Source organism: Amaranthus tricolor, chromosome 1, assembly GCF_026212465.1.
Source record: "Amaranthus tricolor cultivar Red isolate AtriRed21 chromosome 1, ASM2621246v1, whole genome shotgun sequence".
Lineage (NCBI taxonomy): Eukaryota > Viridiplantae > Streptophyta > Magnoliopsida > Caryophyllales > Amaranthaceae > Amaranthus > Amaranthus tricolor.
This window is the reverse complement of record NC_080047.1, coordinates 29,970,872-29,995,389: the sequence shown is the minus strand read 5'-3', so window position 1 is coordinate 29,995,389 and position 24,518 is coordinate 29,970,872. Positions and strand designations below refer to the sequence as shown.

General features: G+C 32.9%; 2 protein-coding genes across 3 annotated transcripts in view; one reads left to right on the top strand and one right to left on the bottom strand.

Annotated features, from left to right (window-relative positions):
• The window catches only part of LOC130818658 (ADP-ribosylation factor), an 11,367-nt gene extending 969 nt beyond the window's left edge, over positions 1-10,398 (top strand). The window contains exons 2-7 of the mRNA XM_057684818.1: positions 403-493; positions 5,525-5,640; positions 5,795-5,854; positions 5,939-6,004; positions 9,686-9,885; positions 9,969-10,398. Coding sequence (XP_057540801.1) covers positions 403-493; positions 5,525-5,640; positions 5,795-5,854; positions 5,939-6,004; positions 9,686-9,877 — 525 coding nt within the window. The 3' untranslated portion in view covers positions 9,878-9,885; positions 9,969-10,398. The remainder of the gene's footprint in view (positions 1-402; positions 494-5,524; positions 5,641-5,794; positions 5,855-5,938; positions 6,005-9,685; positions 9,886-9,968) is intronic.
• Positions 10,399-17,101: 6,703 nt separating this feature from the next.
• On the bottom strand, positions 17,102-22,001 carry LOC130818642 (uncharacterized). Of its 2 annotated transcripts, none has more exons than XM_057684810.1 (8): positions 21,606-22,001; positions 20,777-21,119; positions 20,364-20,686; positions 19,503-19,926; positions 18,325-19,292; positions 18,128-18,227; positions 17,573-17,958; positions 17,102-17,451 (listed from the first exon to the last, which is right to left on the bottom strand). In XM_057684810.1, exons 1-8 carry the CDS (start codon positions 21,717-21,719, stop codon positions 17,389-17,391), a joined length of 2,721 nt encoding a protein of 906 aa, XP_057540793.1. In that variant the 5' UTR covers positions 21,720-22,001; the 3' UTR covers positions 17,102-17,388. The 2 variants fall into 2 exon arrangements, with proteins under 2 accessions (XP_057540793.1, XP_057540789.1); XM_057684806.1 differs by having other exon boundaries at positions 17,102-17,454; positions 21,606-21,865.
• Positions 22,002-24,518: the final 2,517 nt, after the last annotated feature.

Sequence of the window (24,518 nt, the reverse complement as noted above, 5' to 3'; positions counted from 1 at the left end):
TACTGGTATTCTGCAATTAGACAACAAATCTTACCATCTAAGTAATTAGGCTGTGGTGTTGGTGTTGAAACTTAAAAGTTTTATAGCCTAAAGGGGCGTTGGCAATTAATGTGATGGCAGTGTTGATTTAGCCTAGCAAATATATTTTTCTCTTTGCAACGGAAGCATTACAGGAATCTTTCTATTGTGTATATAGGAGAATTTTATTGTGAAAGATTCGAGCTTGGTTGAGCTATCAACTGAAGTGGTCCTGTTATGAGTTGGCTTGGTTGTTGCGTTGTTTACGTTTTGATGTAGTAGCCTTTGTGTGTTTTGATGTTCTTTGGATCGACTTTGTATTTTTACTCTTATGATCAATCTGTATATTATGTAACAATTTGTTTTCTGATAAAATTGATGTAGGTTGTGATGCTTGGCCTGGATGCAGCTGGCAAAACAACCATATTGTATAAACTACATATTGGGGAAGTTCTATCAACTGTTCCAACAATTGGTGCGTCTCATGAAAATTTAGTTTTCTTCTAGTCTTCTACATAGCCAAAAATACTTAAAAGCTGATTATGGTGTGTCTAACTATGTTTGACCTATAACTGAGTATTGACAGGGGCGGAGCAAAGATTGGAAGGGCCCTATTCCATTTTGTATTTATATTCAAAATTGGGCCCTAAAATCAAATGTAGCCCAAGGATTAATAATCAAAGACGATAACTAGAAAGTTGATAGGTGATGTTAATGAAGATCAACTATCCTCACAAAGAAAAGAAATTTAAAGACTAAAAAACAACCACTTAGAAATCATAATCATAACTAATCTACAAAAGATTTATTATTATGAGAATTACTCAATTAACCAAAAATAAATTCACATCCTAACACAACTTCACTTAAAACAAAAATAAAGTAATGATTAGAATTAAAACCACAAATAATAACAAAAATAAAAATAAGAAATATAAAAATATAATGCTAAAAATAAAATATTCACCTTCATAATCAAGTTCCTTCACTTTTACTCTTTCTTCAAATAATCTTCATAATAAGTCACTCTACTATAAATAGCTTCTTCATAATCCAATTGTTTATGGTGATCTAATTACTTAAAAAAAATTACTTAATTAAGTGGAATTTACCATGGTTTTGTGACTAACCTTTTTCCTAGTTTTCCTTATCAATGGTTCTTCATACTCTCATATTTCTGGGTTGTTTTTTTTTTATTATTATTTTATTATTTTTTATTTTTTGCATTGGAATTTTGTTGACAATTACCCATCTCGTTGGTTATCCGTCTTCTCCGTCTCTTTCATATTTTCTTGTGATTTTATATGTTCCTGATATGTTTTGTTTTTAAAATGATGAAGAAGATGATTGATAAATGATGTTGGGGTCTGGGAACATTAAAGAGGACTTTCAACGTGGGGAAGGAAGATGAAAAAAATAATTCATTAGGGTAATTAAAGAGAGGTTATGGAAAATTGAAATGGGTAATTAAAGAGTGGTTGTTGGAAATTGAAACTGCATTTGGTCATTAATTCTGTGCAAAATTTTCTCCCCATTTTTCGAACCTAGGACCTTGGTATTAAGTGGCAAAACTCTAACCAGCTGCTTCGCTTCATACTTAGTTTACAATTAGCATCAATTAAAATATGAGGCCCCTTTAAATTGGAGGCCCTACGCGGTTGGGTACCTTGCATGGGCTGAAAACCGCCCCTAAGTATTGATTAAATTTTGTAAGTGTGGAGTATTCTAATTTAGGGTCATTCCTTCCTTTTTCATGAGGCATGAATCTTTAGTTTATACGTCCCCATCCCCTCCCCGCCAAATAAACTTTGTGATGAAGGCTGTGGGACTTTTGTATAAGATCCTTTTACTCCCAATTTTACTATTAGAGAAGTTTTGGTTATTTCTAATTTCATTCTTTCGTAGATACAATGGTCGTCTTCGATGTTAAAAGTGTATTAAGGGGATAGTTTTACTGCTTTTAAATGGTAATACAATCTACTTCAAATGATTGTTTAGGTGTTGTTTCTCTTGTTAACGAGTGGTATGCAAATATGTGCAATATCGTTTTGAAGAAATGAACATGTGTAACTTATGAGATGTGGGGTCAGAAATTCCGAATAGTTAATTATGTGTTGATTTAGGTCTTTTAGTTTCTCTTTTCTCATTCCTTTGTTAGATGTGTTTATATTCATGATGAGGCCTTTTATTATTTTTTTTTATGTTGTGTTTGGGAATCATGATTTCTTGCAAATTTAATTGGCTAAAATTTTGTATTTGGTAAATTAAAAAGTTAAAATTTAGATTTGAGTCAATTTCACTCTTTTAAAAGTAGTTAAAAATAAGTATTTGAGAATGACTACTCAAACATTGTCATTCTCAAATTTTCATTTATGATTTTATAATTGAAATCTATGATTTGAAATGAATTACTTGTTCCCAGACACAATCTTAAATAATTTGGAATACGCATACCAATTGGAGCCTTTGGTGTATGGATTGTGATTTCGGAGTAATTTGGCCATGAGGATGCATAATGGTTGTGCAATGTGAACTTATTGCTATGATTGCATTTAAATTGACGGCGACATGGCATATGTAACCAGTGTGGGTGTTTTTTTCCCTTAAATTACATGATCAAGTCAAGGTCTTCATTGTCTCTCTAGATTTTGTCCACATTTGTTTTCAATTGATGTTCATTCTTATTTGTCCTATAAAGAAAATCAATTTATTATTCTTTTAAGTTACACTTCATTGTTATATTCTATCAATTATTACATATTAAAAAAGTTGAACATTGCAAAGGTAGATGCTTCAATGGGGTTTGGTGATAGTCTTGTTAGCGAGCTGCTAACTTTATTTCTTTTAACTTCACTTTTTAGTGAAACAATTCTTTGTTAATCACTAATGCGGCTTAAAATTGCAATTGATGCTTAAAGGATCTAGTTTTTTTTAGGAGATATTAGAAACTAATGTTGGTTTTCTCTTTTACTGGGCTCCTTTTCGTATCTCTTTTATAGTTAATTTATTTATTGCTTTTTCTTATGTGTGCTAGGATGGTGATTTGGCACTCATTGAAACTTTATACGAATAGTCTTTTGTTTACGCATAAGATATGTTCTAGGATAAACAAACATTGATTTTTTAAAATTCTTGTATGGCTTCCACCTAGCGGTGTAGGAATCGGATGTACACGACTTACTCTTGTTAGTAATAACAAAGAGTCAAAGAGGTTGTTTGGCACTAAAATCGTCTCAAGCTTGGAATTCTATCATTGTTATTGTTTGATCCTTATTCTGAAATAAGTTAGATTTATTTTTCGTTTCTAATAATGCTGCTATATCTTTTGAATATTATTTATTGTTACCTAGCTTATTCATGGTTAACCTAATGTTTTTATTGTGAAGGGGACAAATTTGGATTCTTTGCAGGAAGTTTGTAGGTCTAAAGAGCTTGCATTTTGCATTACATAGGTCCTAGCATTGTTGTTAATTGAATCTTAAACAAATATGGAGGGGAAAATATGATAGGTTTGGGAAGCCCATTGTAATGTATCTGACTTTGGTTGCTAATGACATGCGATGCCTTACTTAATCAATTTTTGAATCTTTTGTGGATTGTACTATATTTAATAATAATTTTTTAAGGAATCAAGTGCAAGGTGGCTCATGGTAACATGGGGATGAGTTCCATTTTTTTCAAATTTTAAATTATTAATTCAATTATTATTTGAGATCATCAATGTATGCCTCAATTTAATAGAAATTTTGCGTAAAATCACTATCTAAGGCAATGTTTTCATTATATGAATTAAAAAATTGTTTTGCACAAGAAAAATAATAAATTTTACAATCGGTGTCAATAATGCCAAAGACTTAATCTTTAATTTGTTGGGTTGGTTACAAAAACCAAAATAATTCAATATTGGAAACCGTTGATACCAAAGATAATACTTATTTTGGCTCTTTCTTGTAATCTACAACTAAGGAAAATCAATTTCATTTTTCATCAATATATATATTTTTCTCCTACATTGTTCATTAAACATATCTTCATAACCTTGGTTTCACACCTTGAGCACATAATATTCCTATTGCTGCTTTTTATTTGAGTCGTCTACACTTTGAATCCTAAACTTAACATTCTGATCAATATATGCATTCTTGCCAAAAATTAAGTCAAGGTACTTGAAACAATCTCTTGGAAGGAAACCCATTGTATCTAAATTTACGACACTCCTCAGTGATCTTTCATGCTAGAATGATATTCAATATACTCTATCTTACTTTGACTTATTTTAAACTCTTTTTATTCTAACTTGTGCTCTTATACTTCTGGCTTAGAATTGACCTTATCTCTTATCTCATCGGTTAACAATATGGAACTTCTCTTTGAATAGTTCTTGTTGTCTCATCTTTGACCGTTGCATGGTCAAAAGAAACCTTAATGTAGCACGATTGACTTAAATTGCTTATTTGCATATGTTAAAAGTGGGATATACTTATCTAGGTCTATATTGATATACCTATGTGATATAGTGTTTTTGCCATAACCCTTTAAAGTACTCCCTTGTTGATTTGTCATACGACTTATGCACAACAATAGATTTATGTGCATCTTCGCAAGTGGTGTTCTATCACCCTTTTACGTACTTTCATGGGGAGACTCGTACGCTTAATTCTCCTATCAGATAGTTTTGCTCATGCTCTTTGTAATTTAAATAGTTATTATAGTGCTTATCATCCGGTCATTTGGCATCTTATTTGTTCTCCATATCTTGATAAAATGATTAGTTAACCAATTCAATCATATTTGTCTTAAATGATATAACTAATCTCTTTAGAGGTACAAATTTGTGCCTTGTGCATCAATGTTTGTCGTAGTTCAAACTGTGGTTTTTTTTTCATAATTACGGTAAGCCACTATTGGTTGCGAATCAGGATATGCATCAACAGTAGGATGTGGTTGTTGTATCATCAAATATCGTCCAAGACCACCAATGCTTTTTGAATTGACCTAAAACACAGTTCCTTTACACCTTTACAATTTAGGTAATATACGGTAGATGTTAAACATTTACAAGTCGGGAAAATCAATTCGATGTGGCGTTTGTTTTTGTATTATGAAGCCTAGTGTAGACTGCATCGTCATGTAGTGACTGTATTGTATAAGCTTTTGTGCTTACTAGTTACCACGCCTGAAATGTGGGCAGCCCGCAAAAGTATCGTCGTTGACTGCAAAAGCCGTTTTGCTATCTAACCAAATTTTTATTTGTTCACTATACTATGATATCAGCTGCTCTTTTAGAGTGAGGGCGATGTGCTGCTTTTGGTGTTTTATGTTGCAACATAACACTTGCTTCGTCGTAAAAAGTTGTATTGTTTGATTAGTTTGGGACTTAAGAGATGAACTCTTGTGCATGTTATGTATCCAAAGTAGTACTTTCTTGTGCCTCATGGTGATATGTTTCCTGCTTGAAGTTCTTAAAAGATGATCAGAGACTGATGTTACCTTCCCCCCCATGTAGGTTTCAATGTTGAAAAGGTCCAGTACAAGAATGTAATGTTTACAGTATGGGATGTTGGTGGTCAAGAAAAACTTAGACCACTTTGGAGGCATTATTTCAACAATACTGATGGACTGGTATTAGTTCTTTGATTTTCAGGCCTTATGTTATTCATTGTATTGTTCTTATGTAGGCAGTTCTTGTTACTAAGCTTTTATTTTATAAGTTTTACTGTGTGCTGTTAGGGGCATGTGGTACTTTTGCCTTTATTTGCTTTTGGTGTGTTTGCAGATCTATGTTGTTGATTCCTTGGACAGGGAAAGAATTGGAAAAGCAAAGCAAGAGTTTCAGGTGACCTATGACAAATTTTATAAAGTTTCTGTCCTTGCCTCTTCAATCAGTTTTTTAAATGACCTCGTCCTTCTCGTTTTTCAGGCTATCATCAATGATCCATTCATGCGTAATAGTGTTATCTTGGTGTTTGCCAATAAGCAAGACATGGTATGATGTTACTAATTTTTCTATATTTATGTTTTAACTGAAACAATAAGCTAGAATAGCTCTTCTTAAACTATCTAATGTTAGGATTTGGGGATTTGGACCTCTAATCAGATTGTCGTACGTTCACACATATGTAATTCGTCTCCATGAACTCACTAGCATATGCACACGTCGCTGGCTCATGTACCCACTTAGGGCTTGCAGTTTCTCTCTCCTTTAAGACAAACATAACCAGTATTTACTTAGCTATAAAATTATCTTGACCTTTGCTTAGCAAAAACAAAGCTATTTTAACAATTGTTCGACGACAAAGGCAATTAATTAGGCCTATTTTAATTGGTTTCCCAATTAACAGTGACAAACAAAGCTATTTTATCAATTGTTCAACGACAGCTATACCCCCTTGTTGGAACATAGTGGTGAACAAATTGAAGAATTATGAAACTGATTTGTTCTGCTGTCTTGCTTATGGATCTTTATGCAACTCTTCAATCTATAATGTACAAAAGAACTTTGAAAATCCTCATGATCTCTTATCTTTCTTATCCAGAATCCAGATATATAAGCAAAAGAGTTAGGGATAGAACTTCTTTTATCAGCATTTCCCCTTTTTTCTCTTGCCTCTGTAAGGAGAAAGAATTGATCTGTCAAAAGGCATACTAGAAAAGTGATGTAGAAGGTGTAGTGCAACCACTTTCTCCAGTAATGCTGGTTTGATAATTTCTGTGGGATTTTACTAAGGAAGCATCCTTCATAATCGTTTTATGATTGCTTACTAAAGCTTCTTGCTTGCTGTGGTTAGGTCTTTGTGCTCTGCTGATTTTTTTTTCTTTATACATTAATAATGTAATCAATATACTAGTTAGCATGCCATTCCATCCAAGATAAGCCGATTGCATTGCCTTCTGTTATTCCTTTGCTGCCGGTAGGATGGTATTAACTATATAGCTATGGTCTTAGATACCATTACTTTCAAAGCTAACAACTAAAAAAAGAACTCTAGTTTACATTCAATTAAAAATTCAATCAAATATTTCTTGGCCAACTGATAGTTATATATGACCAATCGATGGTGTCAGTGAGCGGGCAAGGCCAATGAGTTCTCTGTTTGGATCAGATACCAATCAATTGGATGCATCCATAAGCCTTGAGAGTAGCTGAGATGTCCTCTTTTATCAAAGATGTTCTTGGTGGGGATGAAACACATGGTATATGCATATCATCACTTCAGTCTGAGTATTGAAAAGCTTCTATATTGCTACATGAATTGCAGGACAGTAAAAGTAGCCAACTTACCTGGGAAAATTTTCAGTTCTGATTTTTGTTTTGAAAGACCAACTTCTTTTATTTCTAGATTCTGCAAAGTCATTAAGAAGCTGTAGAGCTCATTTATAGGTATATATACTCCCTTTGTTCCATTTAACTTGCACCCAATTTATTTTGCAATTTTTCCTGTTTTGGTAATGGCTTCCACAATTATGTTTTAATCTCATGCACAAATTCATTTTCTCTTTTAATCTCATCTACTCATTTCTTTACTCCACTTGTTATTTGTTTTATTTACCAACTACAAATTAACACTTCCACCTCAATAAAAAGAGGTGCAACTCAAATGGGATGGAGGGATTATCATTTTAAACATTTGGTATGGAGTTCCTTCCTTTCGATTTAGTGTTATAATGAAATAGGTCCAAGAGAAAGAGCTGTAATCCTTGCAAGGTAGATTTACTCTTTGCATAATGTTTTGGAAGTTTCAGTTGCTATTATCTTTTCTGAAAATGTCAGTCATAAGTGTACCCAAATATTGCTAATTGTCACTAGCCAACCCCTCCAAGGCTTAAATATAAACTCTAAAAGGCTTGCAACAAGTGCAATTGATATTAAGCTATCTTGCTGTGTATGGAATATAGTATTTTGAAATTTCAGATGTGCATAATCAGCTATCATCAAATAAGTTCCCCCTTAGTCTCCACATTTTATGCTAATTCCACTTGATATAAGACTACTCTTTTTCTCAATTTTGGGGCCTAGGTTAGGAATTTATTCTAGTGGGACTGAGTCAGCTTAAGGGCATGCTTGTATTGGGAGTAAGTATTTATAGGGAAATAAAAATCAAACTCAGAAAACAAGGTTATTGGAGTAAAAAATTAAGAGAATATTGTTGTTGTCAAAGGTGATAGTTGTAAAGTGGTGAAAAAGAAGAAATAGAAGAATTAATCCCTTTATTTGGGTTAACTATTTATCCTAATGGGATGGAGGGGAAATATTTCCCTCCTCCAAAATAAGATTGATCATCTTACATCTTTATATTATTATATTCTTTATCCTTCATATTTCCTTTTAATTCACCTCTACTTACCTTAATCTTATAGTTTTACTTTTATTTTCCACTAAAATATTTACCCTCAACACAAGCATGCCTGAAGTGTTTACTAGAAATGGGTGACTAGCTAATTCAACATATAGAGAAACCAATGGAGACGGAGTTTTACTTTCTGAGAACAAGTCTTGCCTTGTGATATAGTTTTTTTAAATGTTAACACCTCACTAGTCACTACACCGTTTTTTGGTTGCTTAGAGTTTTTTACCACCAATTGGTTAGAAACTCTCTCTGAAGGACTCTCAGAAGGTAATTTGGAGAATTTTTGTTTCAAAAATTCTTATGAAAGACGGTCTCTTTGAGAGACTATTTGTAATTTGGTCAGCCTATCGTCATCTTTTAGTTTAACACAAATTCTTGTGAGAGACGGTCTCTTTGAGAGACCATTTTTAATTTGGTCAGCCTATTATCATCTTTTAGTTTAATTAAGCTTTAATGGGCTGGGCTTGAGAAACGTCTCTCTGAGAGACAGTCTCTCAGGAGATCGGTTGTTTTTGTTTTGTGGAAGCCTGAATAAGGCTGAAGTGATGAGATATCCTCTTTCTTAAATCTTACAGTGACCTATGTTTATCAACGTGATATTCTCTTTCTTTAAGCCATAAGCCCATAAAATAACAGCAAAATGGCCAAATCATAGCAGTAAAATGGGCTTTGTAAATAGCAACGAACCAAGGCTGGAATCAATTGATACTTGAAGGTGATACCGAATTAGTAATTGATACGTTGAATAAGGGGGGGCAAAGGAATTTTCATGCACAGGTGTTGATAATAAGCTTTCGTACTCTAATTTCTTTGAGTCTATATCTTTTAATTTCTACTTTAGAAAATGTAATCAAGTGCCTCATAGACTTACTCGATGGGATCTGTCTTCTAGCATGTGATGATGTGTGGTGTGGTAGTGGTCCGGTTTGGATCTATGACTTTTTCTATAGATTTTTATGATATCAGCCCACCTTTAATTTCAAAAAAGAAATAAAATAAAAAATCCTTTTACATCTGCCAATAACTCACTTTCAAGTTAATATGCAGGTTGTTCACAACATTTAAAAGTTAGAAACAGCCCTACTAACTATGTTCCGCCATGTACTTGCCTGCTGCTATCTTCATTTTTGAGCCAGAAATTTGAAATTGTTTTATCAACAGTTAGTTCAAATTGCTTTTCACCGAGTTCTGCCATGCATTAAGGAGATGGAGATGAAAATCAGTGTTATAACTAGACATGTTTGCAATCACTTGGGTGCTTGTAGAATTTGTATATTTCGGGTCCTTGGTTTATAAAGTGTGGTGTCTTTTGCTTGCAGAGAGGAGCCATGTCACCAATGGAAGTTTGTGAAGGACTGGGTCTCTTGGATCTCAAAAATAGAAAATGGCACATTCAAGGAACTTGTGCACTACGGGGAGATGGTCTCTATGAGGGTTTGGACTGGTTAGCTAACACTCTTAAGGAAGTACGAGCTGCAGGATACTCGTCTGTGGGACCGTCATCGATCTGATTTACCAGGTTACAATCTGGTACTCTGTCTGATGTCTTTCTCCTAAATATTTAGTGCAATTTTCCTCAGCATGTATTCTGGGTTTTAGCAGGTTGACTCGAGGTGATGATCTCTTCTAAAGGAAGTAGTGAAAGAGTTTACCATTTACGTATAGCAAATGTAGGTAATTCTGGAGTTTTGTGGTGAAACTAATGGTGATGCTTTCGGTTTTCAGCCTCCGATCATCTGATATTAAATATTCAGTATATGGTTTGTAAAATCCTGAGGCTTTGTCAACTACTGTTTACAAACACGTATATTCTTCACTGCGCGTCTTTTGTTCAGGTGCCGTCTCGAATGAATGCGCATCTGTTTGTATCATCCTTCATGTCAGCATGGTTGTACTTTCTCAAAACTTCTCCCCAAGTTTGCTACATTTTTTCATTTTGTTTGTTCTTTTGAATTATATATTCTTTAAAGAAAATTGTTTTCATTAATGCTCATTCACATTTTTTAAGATCATTTACACAATTTTTATATTTTATCTAATTCTCTCAACAATTAAACTAGTTCGTCATATTTATGTTATACGTTTTAGTAGCAAACTTGGGAGACGAGAAATATTAGACATTACATTTAGGGACTCACAATGGTGGATAAGTTTAGTGTGTAAATTGGACAGTAGTGAATGTCTAAAGCCAAACTCTTTAGTTTTGGGTTTTAAAGCATTCTTAACGTTGACTTCAAAAAAATTCTCATTACTATTTATTCATTTCTATTTTTCTCAAGTCATTCACACTTATTAACAATGATTTTTTAAAATAAATTCTTATCAACTGTTCAGTCTAAAATGAAAAGCTAGAAATAGAAAACATTCTGAAGTTTAACCAAATAAGAGTCTTTAATTTGAAGAATGGTATATTTAATTTTTTTTCATTTGTATTTGTTAGAAACTGTTGTTAAAATTTTTGAAATAATTAAGCAAAAAAAAAATTTTAATTAAATAAACTAAGTTCTAAACTTATTTCAAAAGTAAGCGTAAAATTACTAAACCTGAGGTTTGGATCTGTTCGCAGTTACTAACTGCGAACAGATCAAAAAAGACAAAAATAGCTGATACAGTGATACTCGAACCCTTCCCATTCAATTCCCTCTCTTGCTCTCACTCCTCTTAGCTCTCTTTCACTCTAACCCTAAAAACTCTACACAACTCTTCCTCCACCTCCACTGTCGCCGCCGCACTTCTGCACCACGCCACCGCCGCCGGCTGCTCCTCCTGTCCTCCACCAAACCATCACAGACGAACACTACCGCACTCTCTTTTGATTTTGTTTAAAGTATTTTCACTTTTTATCCTAAATCCTAATATTAATCTTGTTCTAATCTTTAATCTTAGTGTTAATCTTAAATTCTTAATCTTGAAAAGTTTGTAATTTGAATTTTGAAAAGTTGAAATGTTGTTCTTGATTTTTTTTTTATATTCTCTTTGAATATTTGTTAATTGTTATTTGTTAACTTTAAATTGTTAATGTGTTACTTGTTAATCTTAAATTCTTAATCTTAGTGTTTGTAATTTGAATTTTGAAAAGTTGAAATGTTGTTCTTGATTTTTTTGTATATCCTCTTTGAATATTTGTTAATTGTTATTTGTTAATGTTAAATGGTTAATGTGTTTGTAATTTGAATTTTGAAAAGTTGAAATGTTGTTCTTGACTTTTTTGTATATCCTCTTTGAATATTTGTTAATTGTTATTTGTTAATGTTAAATTGTTAATGTGTTTGTAATTTGATGTTGTTCTTGATTTTTTTGTATATCCTCTTTGAATATTTGTTAATTGTTATTTGTTAATGTTAAATGTTTAATGTGTTTGTAATTTGAATTTTGAAAAGTTGAAATGTTGTTCTTGATTTTTTTGTATATCCTCTTTGAATATTTGTTAATTGTTATTTGTTAATGTTAAATTGTTAATGTGTTATTTGTTAATCTTCATTTTGCCTTTTATGTGAATTTTATGTTTTTAAAGTGTTTATTTACAAATATCAAATGAAAGATTGTAAAATTATCTTTAATTTGATATATTTATTATATTACCATTTTTGTGTCCCCGTGTCCGCCATTTTTAAGTTGGCGTTTTCCCGTACCCATGGCGTGTCCGTGTCCGTTTTAGTGCAACCTAGCTAACTGCGAACAACTTTGACTTCTTTTTGACCTGTTCGCAGTTTGATCTGTTTACGGTGAAAGCTGCTGTGCGTATTTGTGGAGCTAGTTGTTCGCAGTTACTAACTGCGAACAGGTCAAAAAAAAATCAAAGATGTTCGCAGTTGGTAACTGCGAACAGCCACAAACCACAGGTTTGAAAATTTCACGCTTACTTTTGGAATAAGTTTGAAAGTTAAATTATTTGGTTCATTTTTTAGATTTTTTGACTTAAAGATTTCAAATTTTCCACTCCAAGACGTCTTTTCTTGGATCACAAGCTTGGGCCTTATTAAGCTGTCTTTCCCAGTACCTTGCCTCTATAGAGCGACCCTGAGAATCATGACATAAAAGCTTGCCAAAAGGGTCAATCATATTCAGGTGCTCTATTGAGAGACCGTCTTTTATTGACGGCTCTCAAAAGCCCAGCCTAAATCTAATTTATATTAATTTTTTAAAAAAATTGTTGCTGAAATCAAAGCGCGTGTGAAGTAGAATGTGAAAAGTCACATAATATATTTGAGGTTATAAAAATATTTTTTTGGGGTTTAACATGTTACATTTGGTGTTATACCAGCATATATTTAAGAGTTATAGCAATTTATTAAGAGTTATAACATAATATATTTGTGCAATCATATCCATTTTTTCACAAAAGAGGCAACCTCATTATCAATAATCTCCACTTGGCATGCTTGCTCCATCAAAGGCATCTTGGTGGTCTTTGGAAACTGAAAAACCAGATTTTCTTTAGCAACCTCCACTCTGATTGTGTCATTTGAACTCTTCAATTACCTGCCCAAACACTTTTAAATGGCCTACTTTTATTTTCTCACTCATATTCATATATCATTATTCATTTTTGATGTGAAGATGAACTTAAAATATTTTAATTAATAATTAATTATACGTAATTAAAATTAAATAATTTAACTAACTAAATCAGTAAATAAATAATTTAATTTCGTTAGTTAATGAGGTAATTTTTTAAATTACTATTTTTGTTATTAAACTTTGTTAGTTAACTATTAAGTTTTTAATTAAAAATTTTAAAGTATTTATTTTCTGAAATTAAAACTCATACATTGAATGAAAAATAATACACATAACATTTGCACTACACATTTTTTTCAAGCATCATCATCCTCGACAATGTTCCCCTATATGTTCTACAAAGTCTCTTTGCAAAGTATTATGAATTTGTCTATCCTAAACTTATTATCTTCTATGCATATATTACTCTAACGCTAAATTATTATTTCTACGCTCTTGAACTTGGTAAGTAGTATTGCGTGATTGTGAATATGGGTTCAACATTTTAAATGTTGTCTTGTACGGATTCAATTGTGTCTTTATAATTTCTGCATGTTCATGTTCATCTTCAATAATCTTATTGTGAAGAATAATACATGCCAGCGTTATTTCCCATATTAAATCCTAATCGCAAACAACATCTTTGTATGATTGCAAATCGTGCTTATAAAATTCCAAATACACATTCAACATCTTAGGCGTTTTGTGAACAATGCATCTTTTTAGTTTAGTGGGAGTCGAATTGCGGGATAAAAGCAATTCTTATCAAAAATATAAATTTTGAGGTTTGCTTGGAATTTATGGGTCATTAAATATAAATTATTATCATCCATAATTCTTATAAACAATCAGAATAGAAATTTGAAATGAGAGCTAGATTAGAGTTTAAGAAACAATTCTCAAACTCTAATATCAATAAGATCGAAGGTATGAATTACCTTGATGAGCTAATGACAATTATAATGAAAAGGCAATGTATGAAGGTAATTAAACAATGCAAAAAAGAACACAAGTATTTACGAGGTTCACCCAATGTAGGCTACGTCCTCAGAGGTGTGTAATATAGAGTTTCAACAACTCTTACAATAAAGGATTACAATTAAGTGTAAGAGATTATAAGTTATGTGTTTAGGTTAAAGGTTTATGTTTGATGATTGTAAATGAGCATATGAGCTCCCTATTTATAAAGGATTATTACATTAATGAGTGTACACAATTAAGGCTAAAAATTATTGCATAATAAACAGGTCCAAGAAATTCAAAGGCCGAAAATAGAATTCAGTGATGCCTCTGACAAGGCTACTCGTTCGAGCCCTAGTAGTGCTCGTTCGAGCAGCTTACACAGCAACCTTCTGTCTGCGGTAGCACACGGTGCTCGATCAAGCTTTCCTTTTTTCTTGTTCGAGCACATTGTTCCAGACCCTACTGTTTTACTCTGATCTTCATGTTGGAACAAGTCAAATGTGAGCTCCCAGTGCCTTGTTCAAGGCATCTCGTGCAGAATCATACTCTTGGCTCTTAAACTCCTCATTAAGTATCATTCACCATCCTATTAACATTATCATTTACAACTATGATTAAGACTCCTCTAAATGCCATCATAACTTCATGCATTCAACCACACTGAAACACCACTATGTTAGTTGTTGCTTTTTTATTTGATTTCTGATTTGGGGAAATCCTCTTCTAATTAGGAGCGTAGTTGCATTGCATTGGAAACCAACAATCCTCTTTGTTTCTATTTGGGCAATATATATATAATAAGGAGGGGATTTTTAAAAACTAAGGTTAAAGTGGGAGTTTTAAAAAAATCTTAAAGGTAAAGTTTTGTATACTATTTTTTCTTTTTGTTTTTCGAAAAACATACATTATTTTGTTTCTTGCAAGACAACGGAGATTAATTATCTTCAATTCTCTATACTTAGCGAATGAAATGGTAAATTCGCTACAGATTGCAACTTTTCCCTCTCAACTATTTACCTTCTCCTCATCAATGTCAAAGATAAGCTTTTTTTTCAATTTAAATAGATACAATTTCATTTTTTCTCTTCAACTCCCTTTCCTCACATGTTCAAATCTCTGTTGTATTGGCAGACTTTCTTAATTGTGTTGCGCAAAAGTTTTAAAAAAACATTTTTATTGAAATTGAATGACTTGTCTTCAATTATTATAGGCCAGTTATTTTTTTTTTTTTTACTATGGTTTTTCTTCTTAGGGATATCATTTTCTTTCTGAATTAGTGTTTGTTGTTAATTGTTGAAGTTTAAAGTTTATTAGTGTTGGTTAGAATTCGTACTTTGAGTTAGTTAGTGTCATTTTTTCTTTCTATTCGTGGTTGATGGAAAAACTTTTAGGTTTTTGTTGAATATTTTTAAATTTGCATTGTCACATTGATTTCTTTTTGTTCCTTTCTCAAATAACTTTAGTCATAAGATTGAGGTTTACCTATTTGTATGTGTCCACATGGGCGGAGTCAAGAGGGCTCACCCGCCCACACTTGAGGGCACTCACCTAATTTAAAAAAATTATAGTTAGTAAGGATTAACCCCACAATCAACCCTCGTCAAAGATTGTTGACATGTGGATTTTACCAACTAAGCTAAACATTATTATTGATTATCTTTGTACTGATAAGTTATATCTATAATGCAAACGCATGCTGGATTAATAAGATTAGTGAGACGCGAATTATAGTTAATTGATATATACCATATTGTGACCGGTCCATATATACATTCCAAATACAATAAATTTATTATAACAGTATATGCCAATTTCGTAATTGATAATTTTGAAACTAAATATTATTATTTTTGATAAATCTTCAATCTAGGTATGTTGAAATATTTTTAATGAATTATTTCTATACTAGTTTGCGCTCTCACTGAACTTGAGGTCTGGATTCGCAACTGTGTGTTCATTAGGTTTCATTTTAGTGTTGTATTATTTTGATTGTAACTCATTTGAGTTTTTGTATTTTCAGTCATAAGATTTATATTTTCAAAGTGACGAGGGAGATGCAACTTAAAAGAGTATTTTGGCTTAAAAAAGTAGTCTTATATGAAAATAGCCCCTCTATATTATTTTGTGTAGGCCCCTAAAATATTAGAGAGAAGAGACTGTCCTAATGACTAGCTGCAACATAAATTTTCAATGCAGTGTGGTAATAACTAGGAATGGTGATGGGTCGAGTTCAACTAGACCCAACCCCTTAAGCTTTTGAAAATTTTAGATTCAGACTGAGATCTACCTGGTCTAGGGACCTAAACAGATTCTAAACGAGTCTTCTACTAGGTCTAATGACTTTACGGTCCAGGGACCTAAACTAATTCTAAATGAGTCTTACATATCAAAGGTTTCATTGGTATTAAAATGAGTCTCTATAGGTTATATTTCTAAATAATATTATAGAAATAGTTACGGATATGGCTGAACAAAGTTTGGTCTAAACCGTAAACCAAACCGGAATTTTAGTATTTGGTCTGGTCTACGGTTTAAATGGTCTAGTCTTGTTTTTTTTCAAATTAAATTACGGTTTACGGTTTGGTCTCGATTTTTTATTTTTCAGACCAGACCGGACCGCAAACCGTACTATGGTCGAAAATCATAATTTTGTATTTAAAAAATTAAGTTGCTACCTAGATATTTTAAAATGTATTTTTATATAGCAATATATACTTGAATGATGTTGATGTAATCAACTAATCACAAATTATTATATTTATGAATTGTAGGTGTGAAATATTTGCATAAATACATGTATTAACTTGGATGAAAAATATAAAAATAAAAAACTGTAGACCAGACCAGACCGAACCGTTGTAATACGATTTGGTCCAGTCCAGTTTGGTGATTTAAACGGACCGGTCCGATCTAAAAAATTTTCAAACCAGAATTTCTGGTTTTATCTGATTTTAATATCAGACCAAACCAAACCGAATTGTGTTCACGTCTAATTACGGAACAAATTTATAGGATAATATAAATCCCTAATCCTACCCAAACCCTTTGTTTTGAACTCATGTCCGGACTCAAATACATTGGGTCTCAAAAAATTGAACCAAAACCCTTAATTGACATGTTCAAGCCAAGTCAAGTCCAAAGTAGATCCAAAACCCTCTATCACAAGCAAAACAATTTAATAGGTTGAAAACTTCATTAAACATGTTATTAAGAGAATTCAAGAAGAAACGCATAACATATGACATTTTAAATTTCCGGAACTAAATAGTAAATAGTATCTTCAATATGTAGATGTTGCATTTAAAAATTTGCATTGCCAATATGGCGCTTACATTGAGTTTGCCTTTATCAAAAATTTGAGATTTAGTTTATCACAACCACATATTTAAGCCTTTCATGGCTTAACATCAACAAACACTGTTGACTACATATTTAGTTTATCAAAGAAAGAAAAATAAAAACCACAGCTACAAGAAGGCAAACCAAAGGTTTTAACCTCCCAAGTCCATGAAACAGCATCATTTGAGATTGTTTTTGTATTTGTCCCCTTGAGTGAATTCTAGCCAAGGCGGCGATTGTTTTGTGAATATGACTGCAATGGCGTCCTCTTCTTCTCCGACTGCTGCTACACACAACACACCTCAAAAATGTAAACAAAATTGGTGCAAGACATTGAAATTTTGTTGAGACACTACAGAAAGACAAGTAAATTTTGTTAAACACTGCAAGAGAAGCAGTCTTACCTGGTGCATTTTGCATTCCTTTTTCAGCTTCCCCAAGCTCATAGCAGAATCAGTAACAACAATTTTGATTTTTCCAGGTTCAGTTTTGTTAGCACTGCTGTCAATGTTCTCCTTGTTGACATCCAAAACACAGTTCTTCCTTTCAGCTGACTTTGCCGTTTTAGTTGGAGTCGTAAACATCAGTGACGTCCTTGAAAACTTGCTTGGTGTTGATTGTGGGGGGTATGTACTACCACTGATGTTATCAGTCACAACATCAACTGGCAGAAGTGTTTTAGCATCAATATCAGAATTATTCACCCCATCCTTGGTATCTTCTGATTTTTCAATGTGACCCTCAACAGCTTTTTCATTAAGGACCATTTGAGGAATTGGATTTTCATTTCCTACCAATAAAAGATTTTCATGCTCAGGGAAACAAAGATGCTTTTCAAAATATGCCAAAGAAAAGCGAAAAACATACACATGTACGTAATTATTAGGGATGCAATTCTCGGTATTGGTTTGAATAAAACTTAGGCAGAATCATATTTTTACAAAGGTGCCTTTACATACCAGACAACTCAGACTCCACCCGAAGACCTTCCCCCTTTGCCATTGCGCTTTTAGTCTCTTCCAAGGTCAACGCCTCCAGTCTCTTCTCCAATTTTTCCATCTACAAGTTGGCAACAGATGTTAACATCGAGTATTCACTAGCTCAATTTGCTCGATTAAAATTTCATTTTCTGTAAAATTTGATAAGTAAAACTCACCTGAGCTTTTCGCCCCTGAAGTTTCTCCTTGAGCAACTTCCTCAATTTTCGCATACTTTTCTGAGGCAAAGGTGTCTCACCATACTTTCTGGAAGTCAGATCTTCTGTATAAGCATCGTTAGCAAAATCAATTGATGTGTCCACTTTCTCAAGTGGATTCATCTCTGTCGATGAGCATAAATCAGTCCGAGTAGTGAGCTCTAAATTGTTGGAAATTAGAACATTGCTGTCTGGGGCAGAAACGTTTGTCGTGTCCAGTTTCTCGAGCTGAATCTTTTCACATAGAATGTCAACATTAGTTTCAAGACTAACTTGATCTTGAGAAGTTGACTCAAAACCAAAGTCCTCTTCTTCAGTGCAGCTACTTTCAGAATCACTCTCCAAACTTTTTTCCTGAATCTGTTTACCAGAAATCTCTTCTTCTGTGTAGCTAGTTTCAGATTCTCCTTCCACGTTCACTTCTGAACTTGTTTTGTTAGCTTTAATAGTTGGCTCAGTATTAGATTCTACAGACAACTCATCTTCTACATGGCTACTACCATCACGTTCAGCCGATCCAGAATGTGCAGCAGCATTCACTGAAAATGTGAGTACTTTTTCAAACTGTATATTCTCTGAACTACTATCCATGTTGGTATCCAAACTGAAAATTTGATCAGCTTGAATAGTTGACTCAGAAACAATCTCTCTAGACATTTGTTCTGTAGCAGAATGAGGAGCAGTGACCAGATCATCTGATTCACTATCAGCATCATTTTCCATGTTGCTTGATTTTTGAATATTGGTAAATTCACCATTTTCTGAACCGAAATCCGGTTCCTCATCATTGCTGAAAATTTTAACCACTGCCTGGGGGTCCAAATCATTCTCTGAACTTGCTACAGTATCATCTTTAGCATTTTCATCCATCTCAGAAACTGTTTCTTCTAGATCCTTCAGTTTCTTCGCATTGAGATAATCATTTTCACCTGTTAGCATTGAAGTTCAATTAAGATCATAAAATAACAGCGGAATTTTCATTTTTGTTTTAGCAGGTTTTGTAAGAAAATTAGGACTCAAGGGAACAACACAAACCAACCTTTTACAAGGCCTAAATATTAGTTATCTAATGAAAGAGCTCTTTTGGAATTGATTATGCACTTACTAATTACATTTACTAATATAGATCCCAGCCTCACCTGAAATTTCACAAGACTTTGGACTGTCAACCTCATAATCACTGGATGTGGGAGGACATTCCCTATTGTCCACAATTGAGTTCACCAATTTCTTTTGCTCACTCTTGCGCACTGCACTATCTTCCTTTTCCTGAAGGCTCTCACAATCAATGATAGCAGAACCAGCCTCACTCACCATTGGGAGAACACTTGGTGCAGCTATAATTTCTTGCACAACATTATATTTTTGTTCATTTTCTTCTAATAACCTTCTCCTTGAACCACGACATGATTTAGCATTCAGCTTTGAGCTCCATGGTTCTTCCTTCATGGTTTTCTGAGAGGTCCTTGATCGACGAGCACATGATGAAGCAATTCCTGACATCATAGGTGAGTATAAAGCTTGAGAGTCACAATCCTCGATTAACTCGTGCAAACCTTCAACCTGTAATAATGCAGCATTAATTATAATTGATCTGGGTTGAACATACATGAAGTGTAAATTGTCAGATATAACACAAAAGAAATAACTGAGCAAGTTTCTGCTAGAGTTTTGAAGAGGCAGTAACAGACCTTGAGTATTAAAGCAAAATCAAGATATGGGGACTCTATGTATATGTAAATATGTTGGGTAATAATTCCATTTACACAATTAGATACTACGATATACAGTTTCCTAGTTGAATTGTATTGTGCAGATAGATTGGTCACGAGTTATGAGGGTTATGCTTCACTATACCAAATAAACTCGCCTAATTGTATTTAACAGTTGCTAAGCAAGGGGCACATTCAATCAACTTAACAATTACGTCTGTAACAAATGCATTGCTTTACAAAAGTAAAAAAATTAGTATTAACTAACAGGATTCAAAAGCTACTTACGATCTCCAGAGACTTAAGAGCATCAGCCATTGCAGCATTGCTCATGTTGGCAGGTATCTTGTTCTTCTTACAAAGGATTTGGAGGTTCTTTCTACAGAAGCTATGAAAGTCCACTTCCTTATTGTCATCAAACGTGTTTGCAGAATCTTCTTGTACCATATTCACATTCTGTTCTTCTTGGCTCTCTTTGCAGTCATCCACACCAATGACTTTTTGCCCATTATCAACTTGCCCAACCTCATTTTGGCTCTCTGATAGCGCTTGTACTTCAGTCTCTACAGTAACTTCTGAAACCTCTTCAGAGATTTGTTCAAGTTCGCTTTCTAAACAAAGAAAGAACAAACATGAGACTTTTTACCATCAAATGTTAAAAAGTTGACAAATATCTGGGAATTGCACAATATAAACATCACCAGGAAGAACATTTTTCTCTGAAACTTCAGATTGGTCCAAATCAGCCTCAAACTCAGCTTGCAGATCCTTCTCCATTTTATTCTTGATTGATGCTTCCTGACATGCCCTTTTCCGCGTCGTACGTGTGGCTGGAGTCTTCTTAGTATCAGTTCCTTCAACCACTCTAGTTCTGGTTCCACGTCCAGTTCGTGTAGCCACTTTCGAGCTTTCAAGCTCTTCATTGGAGACTCTTTGACGCGTGGTGGTTTGGTGTTGTGCATTAGGTGAGCCAATCACAGATCTTTCAGGTGATCCCTGGACTTCAGTTTGTGGGATTCCTGAATATTCATCGATTCCTTCAACCTATATGACCCATACAATTTTACCATCTATCATTTATTCAATAGAGAACATTTAACATTTAGAATAAGAATTTATTAAAGTGCAATCAATTTCCTATGCTGATTAAATTCAACCTTTACATGTTCTACTTGTTTGATCAAATTTATAACTCATGAGTTTCAATTATTCTGATTTATATTTACATAATTTAAAACTATTTTTCAGGGATTATTCTTTTATTACTAATCTACTGATTGGATTCAGCACGAAAACTACAATGCAAATGCATGTATGCAACACATTAGAATACAATGTTGTCTTAGCAAAATATATATATATCACAGCGTGAATTCCATTCAATATAAAACAATCAAAACATACATTTACTGATTAATCCAAGCATAAATATCAACAGATTCATCAAACAAACTCCAGACGATTGAATCAAAATATACTACTACTAATAAATAAATGAAAAAAAGTAGAAACACATTTAGCGATTCATACAGTAGAAAGAGAAGCTAGAGCATCGGCCATGGCAGCATTGGTGAGATTAGCAGGAATATTGTTCTTCTTGCACAAAGATTGAAGGTCACGTCTCTTCAAAGTAGTGAAATCCATTGACTTGTTCTTCAACGCGAAAAATTGAAGATGAAGAGATAGAAAATAGATGTAGTGTAAAGAGAGAATTTAGGGGGTTTTTTGAAGTAGAGAGATTTAGGGTTTAATGTAATAGAAATGGGTGGAATGGAGGCGGTATGATGTATGAAGGATTGGAGTTTCTGGTTAAGGTTTTATAGTCAAGATTTGAGAACATGTAAGGGCATAATGCGGAAATCTGACCGTTGGAGAGAGAGCGGAGGATTTTGAATTTGAATTTTGGTACGGATTATTTTATGTTTTTCTGGATTGTGATTAATTGGTAAAATTTTTTGGTATTATTATTTATTGTCACCCTTTTCATTTTATCGTCACCCCTACTTTAATAAAATAACGAAAATGCCCTTGAACTTTAAATTTGTTTTACACACTTAAATTTCACTTAATAACACTATTATCACTTTCAATACATTAAATCAAAAGTCAGCCCTTTATATATTAAATTTCCAATAGTGCCCCTGTATAATATACGAACTCAAACATGGTAATATCTCTCGAAAATCTCTCTAAAAACGTTCTTTGACTTTAAACAAGCTAAAAGTTGGAATCGATATACAATGGCTAACGAAGACGACTATGAATCCGATTAGGTACGTATTTTAATCGATTCAAATGTGTGTTTTTTAAAAAAAAATTAAAAATAAAAAAATTAAAGTCGCAAAAAATGTGCGACTGAACCACGGATGAGTCACACAAAAACGGTTTGTGTGACTCATCCGTGGTTCAGTCGCATGCGACCCAATTTTTTTATTTTACTTTTTTCTTTATTTAGTAATTTATATTATTATTATTTTTATAATAATAATAATAATAATAATAATAATAATAATTATTATTATTATTATTATTATTATTATTATTGTTGTTGTTGTTGTTGTTGTTATTATTATTATTATTATTATTTTTTTTTTTTTTTTAATTATTTTCTTATTATTATCATTATTATTGTTGTTGCTGTTGTTATTATTATTATTATTATTATTATTATTATTATTATTATTATTATTATTATTATTATTATTATTAATTTAAATAATTAAATAATTTATATTATTAATTATATATTATTATTATTATTATTATTATTATTATTATTATTATTATTATTATTATTACTATTTTGTTATTACTTAATATTATTATGTATTTTATTATTATTAGAATTATTTTATTATATATATATATATATATATATATATATATATATATATATATATATATATATATATATATATATATATATATATATATATATATATATATATATATATATATATATATATATATATATATATATATATATATATATATATATATATATATATATATATATATATATATATATATATATATATATATATATATATATATATATTGAGAATTAGGAATATATTAAAATATCAAAGAAAGAAACACTGTACCAAGGTCGCACCGCTCCCGCCGGCATAAAAAACCCTAAGAGGGGAAAAAGCCATAGGAAGAGGGAAACTTGGAACAGGCCACCCAGAACAGCATAGGAGTGGGCTATGCAATACACCAGAGCATCCATCACTTGTTTAAACAGCAAAAAAGAAACCCTTATTGGGCTATACACCTGCCACACCTTACACACCATACCGAGACCATATGTACGATGGACATGTCACAGACGTTTACCACCCCTGCTTTTGTTCTAACATTTCCATACGACTAAGCCTACATCAAGATAGAGTCTATATTATAAATAATATCAAGGGGTACGACTTCGGCATAACCCAGCATTTCTTTAGCCCAGATTCTAACCCTGATTTTTAAAGAGTAAACAAATTTATTAAACTCTGGAGATCCCATTTCGAATTTTATTTTATTTCTTTCATACCACAGCGACCATATACCGCAGCCTAGGATAAGACCCCATAGTTTCCTGTGCTTTCGACTTTTCACCAGAACAAACCACTGAATACTGAAGTTTCCACATTGATTATGGAGAACACCTGACATGCCCCACCATTCTAACATTTTCATCCAAGAACTCCAAGAGAATCTGCAAGTAAACAGAACGTGAGAATTTGATTCTTTGATTCCCCTGGAAAGGGCAAATGGCCTGCTGAGAATTAATGATCCCTTTTTCCTCTAGAAAATCACCAGTTTTTAGTTTTTCTAGATTAGCAAACCATATAGACAATTGTGCTCTTGGGGGGACAAACTTTTGCCATACAATATTAACGATGCTTTTCGAAAGAATGGGAGCATAAGAATCATACATTTTCGCAGCGATGCTCTTTACAGGGAAGCACAAACTACCAGACTGTTTCCAGTATACACCATCCGTCAATTCTGTATTCGGCATTTTCTGTTCGATGAGATGTTTGAGTCTTAAAGCTTCATCATGTTCCCAATCGTATATGGTTCTACGCCATCTGAGGTTCCACGACCAAGCTCCCTCATTCCATGTCCCCATCTGACTTATGAGGAGGTTTTTTTGAAGGGACAATGTAAATAATCGTGGGAATACCCTTTTTAATGGTCCAATTTCACACCATCTGTCATACCAAAATCGCACAGTATTTCCATTTTCGACTTTTACAATCATACCCTCTTCCATGATCGATCTGATCTTGGATGTGTCGGCATCATTAGTCAGCATATGAGACCACGTACCTTCTCTAGCTTTGCTAAATGTTTCCGTCGAAGCTTTTAACCCTTTGATTTCATTTACAGACATAAGAATTCTTTTCCATAGCGTATTATCGGACTCAGAAAAGCGCCACCACCATTTGA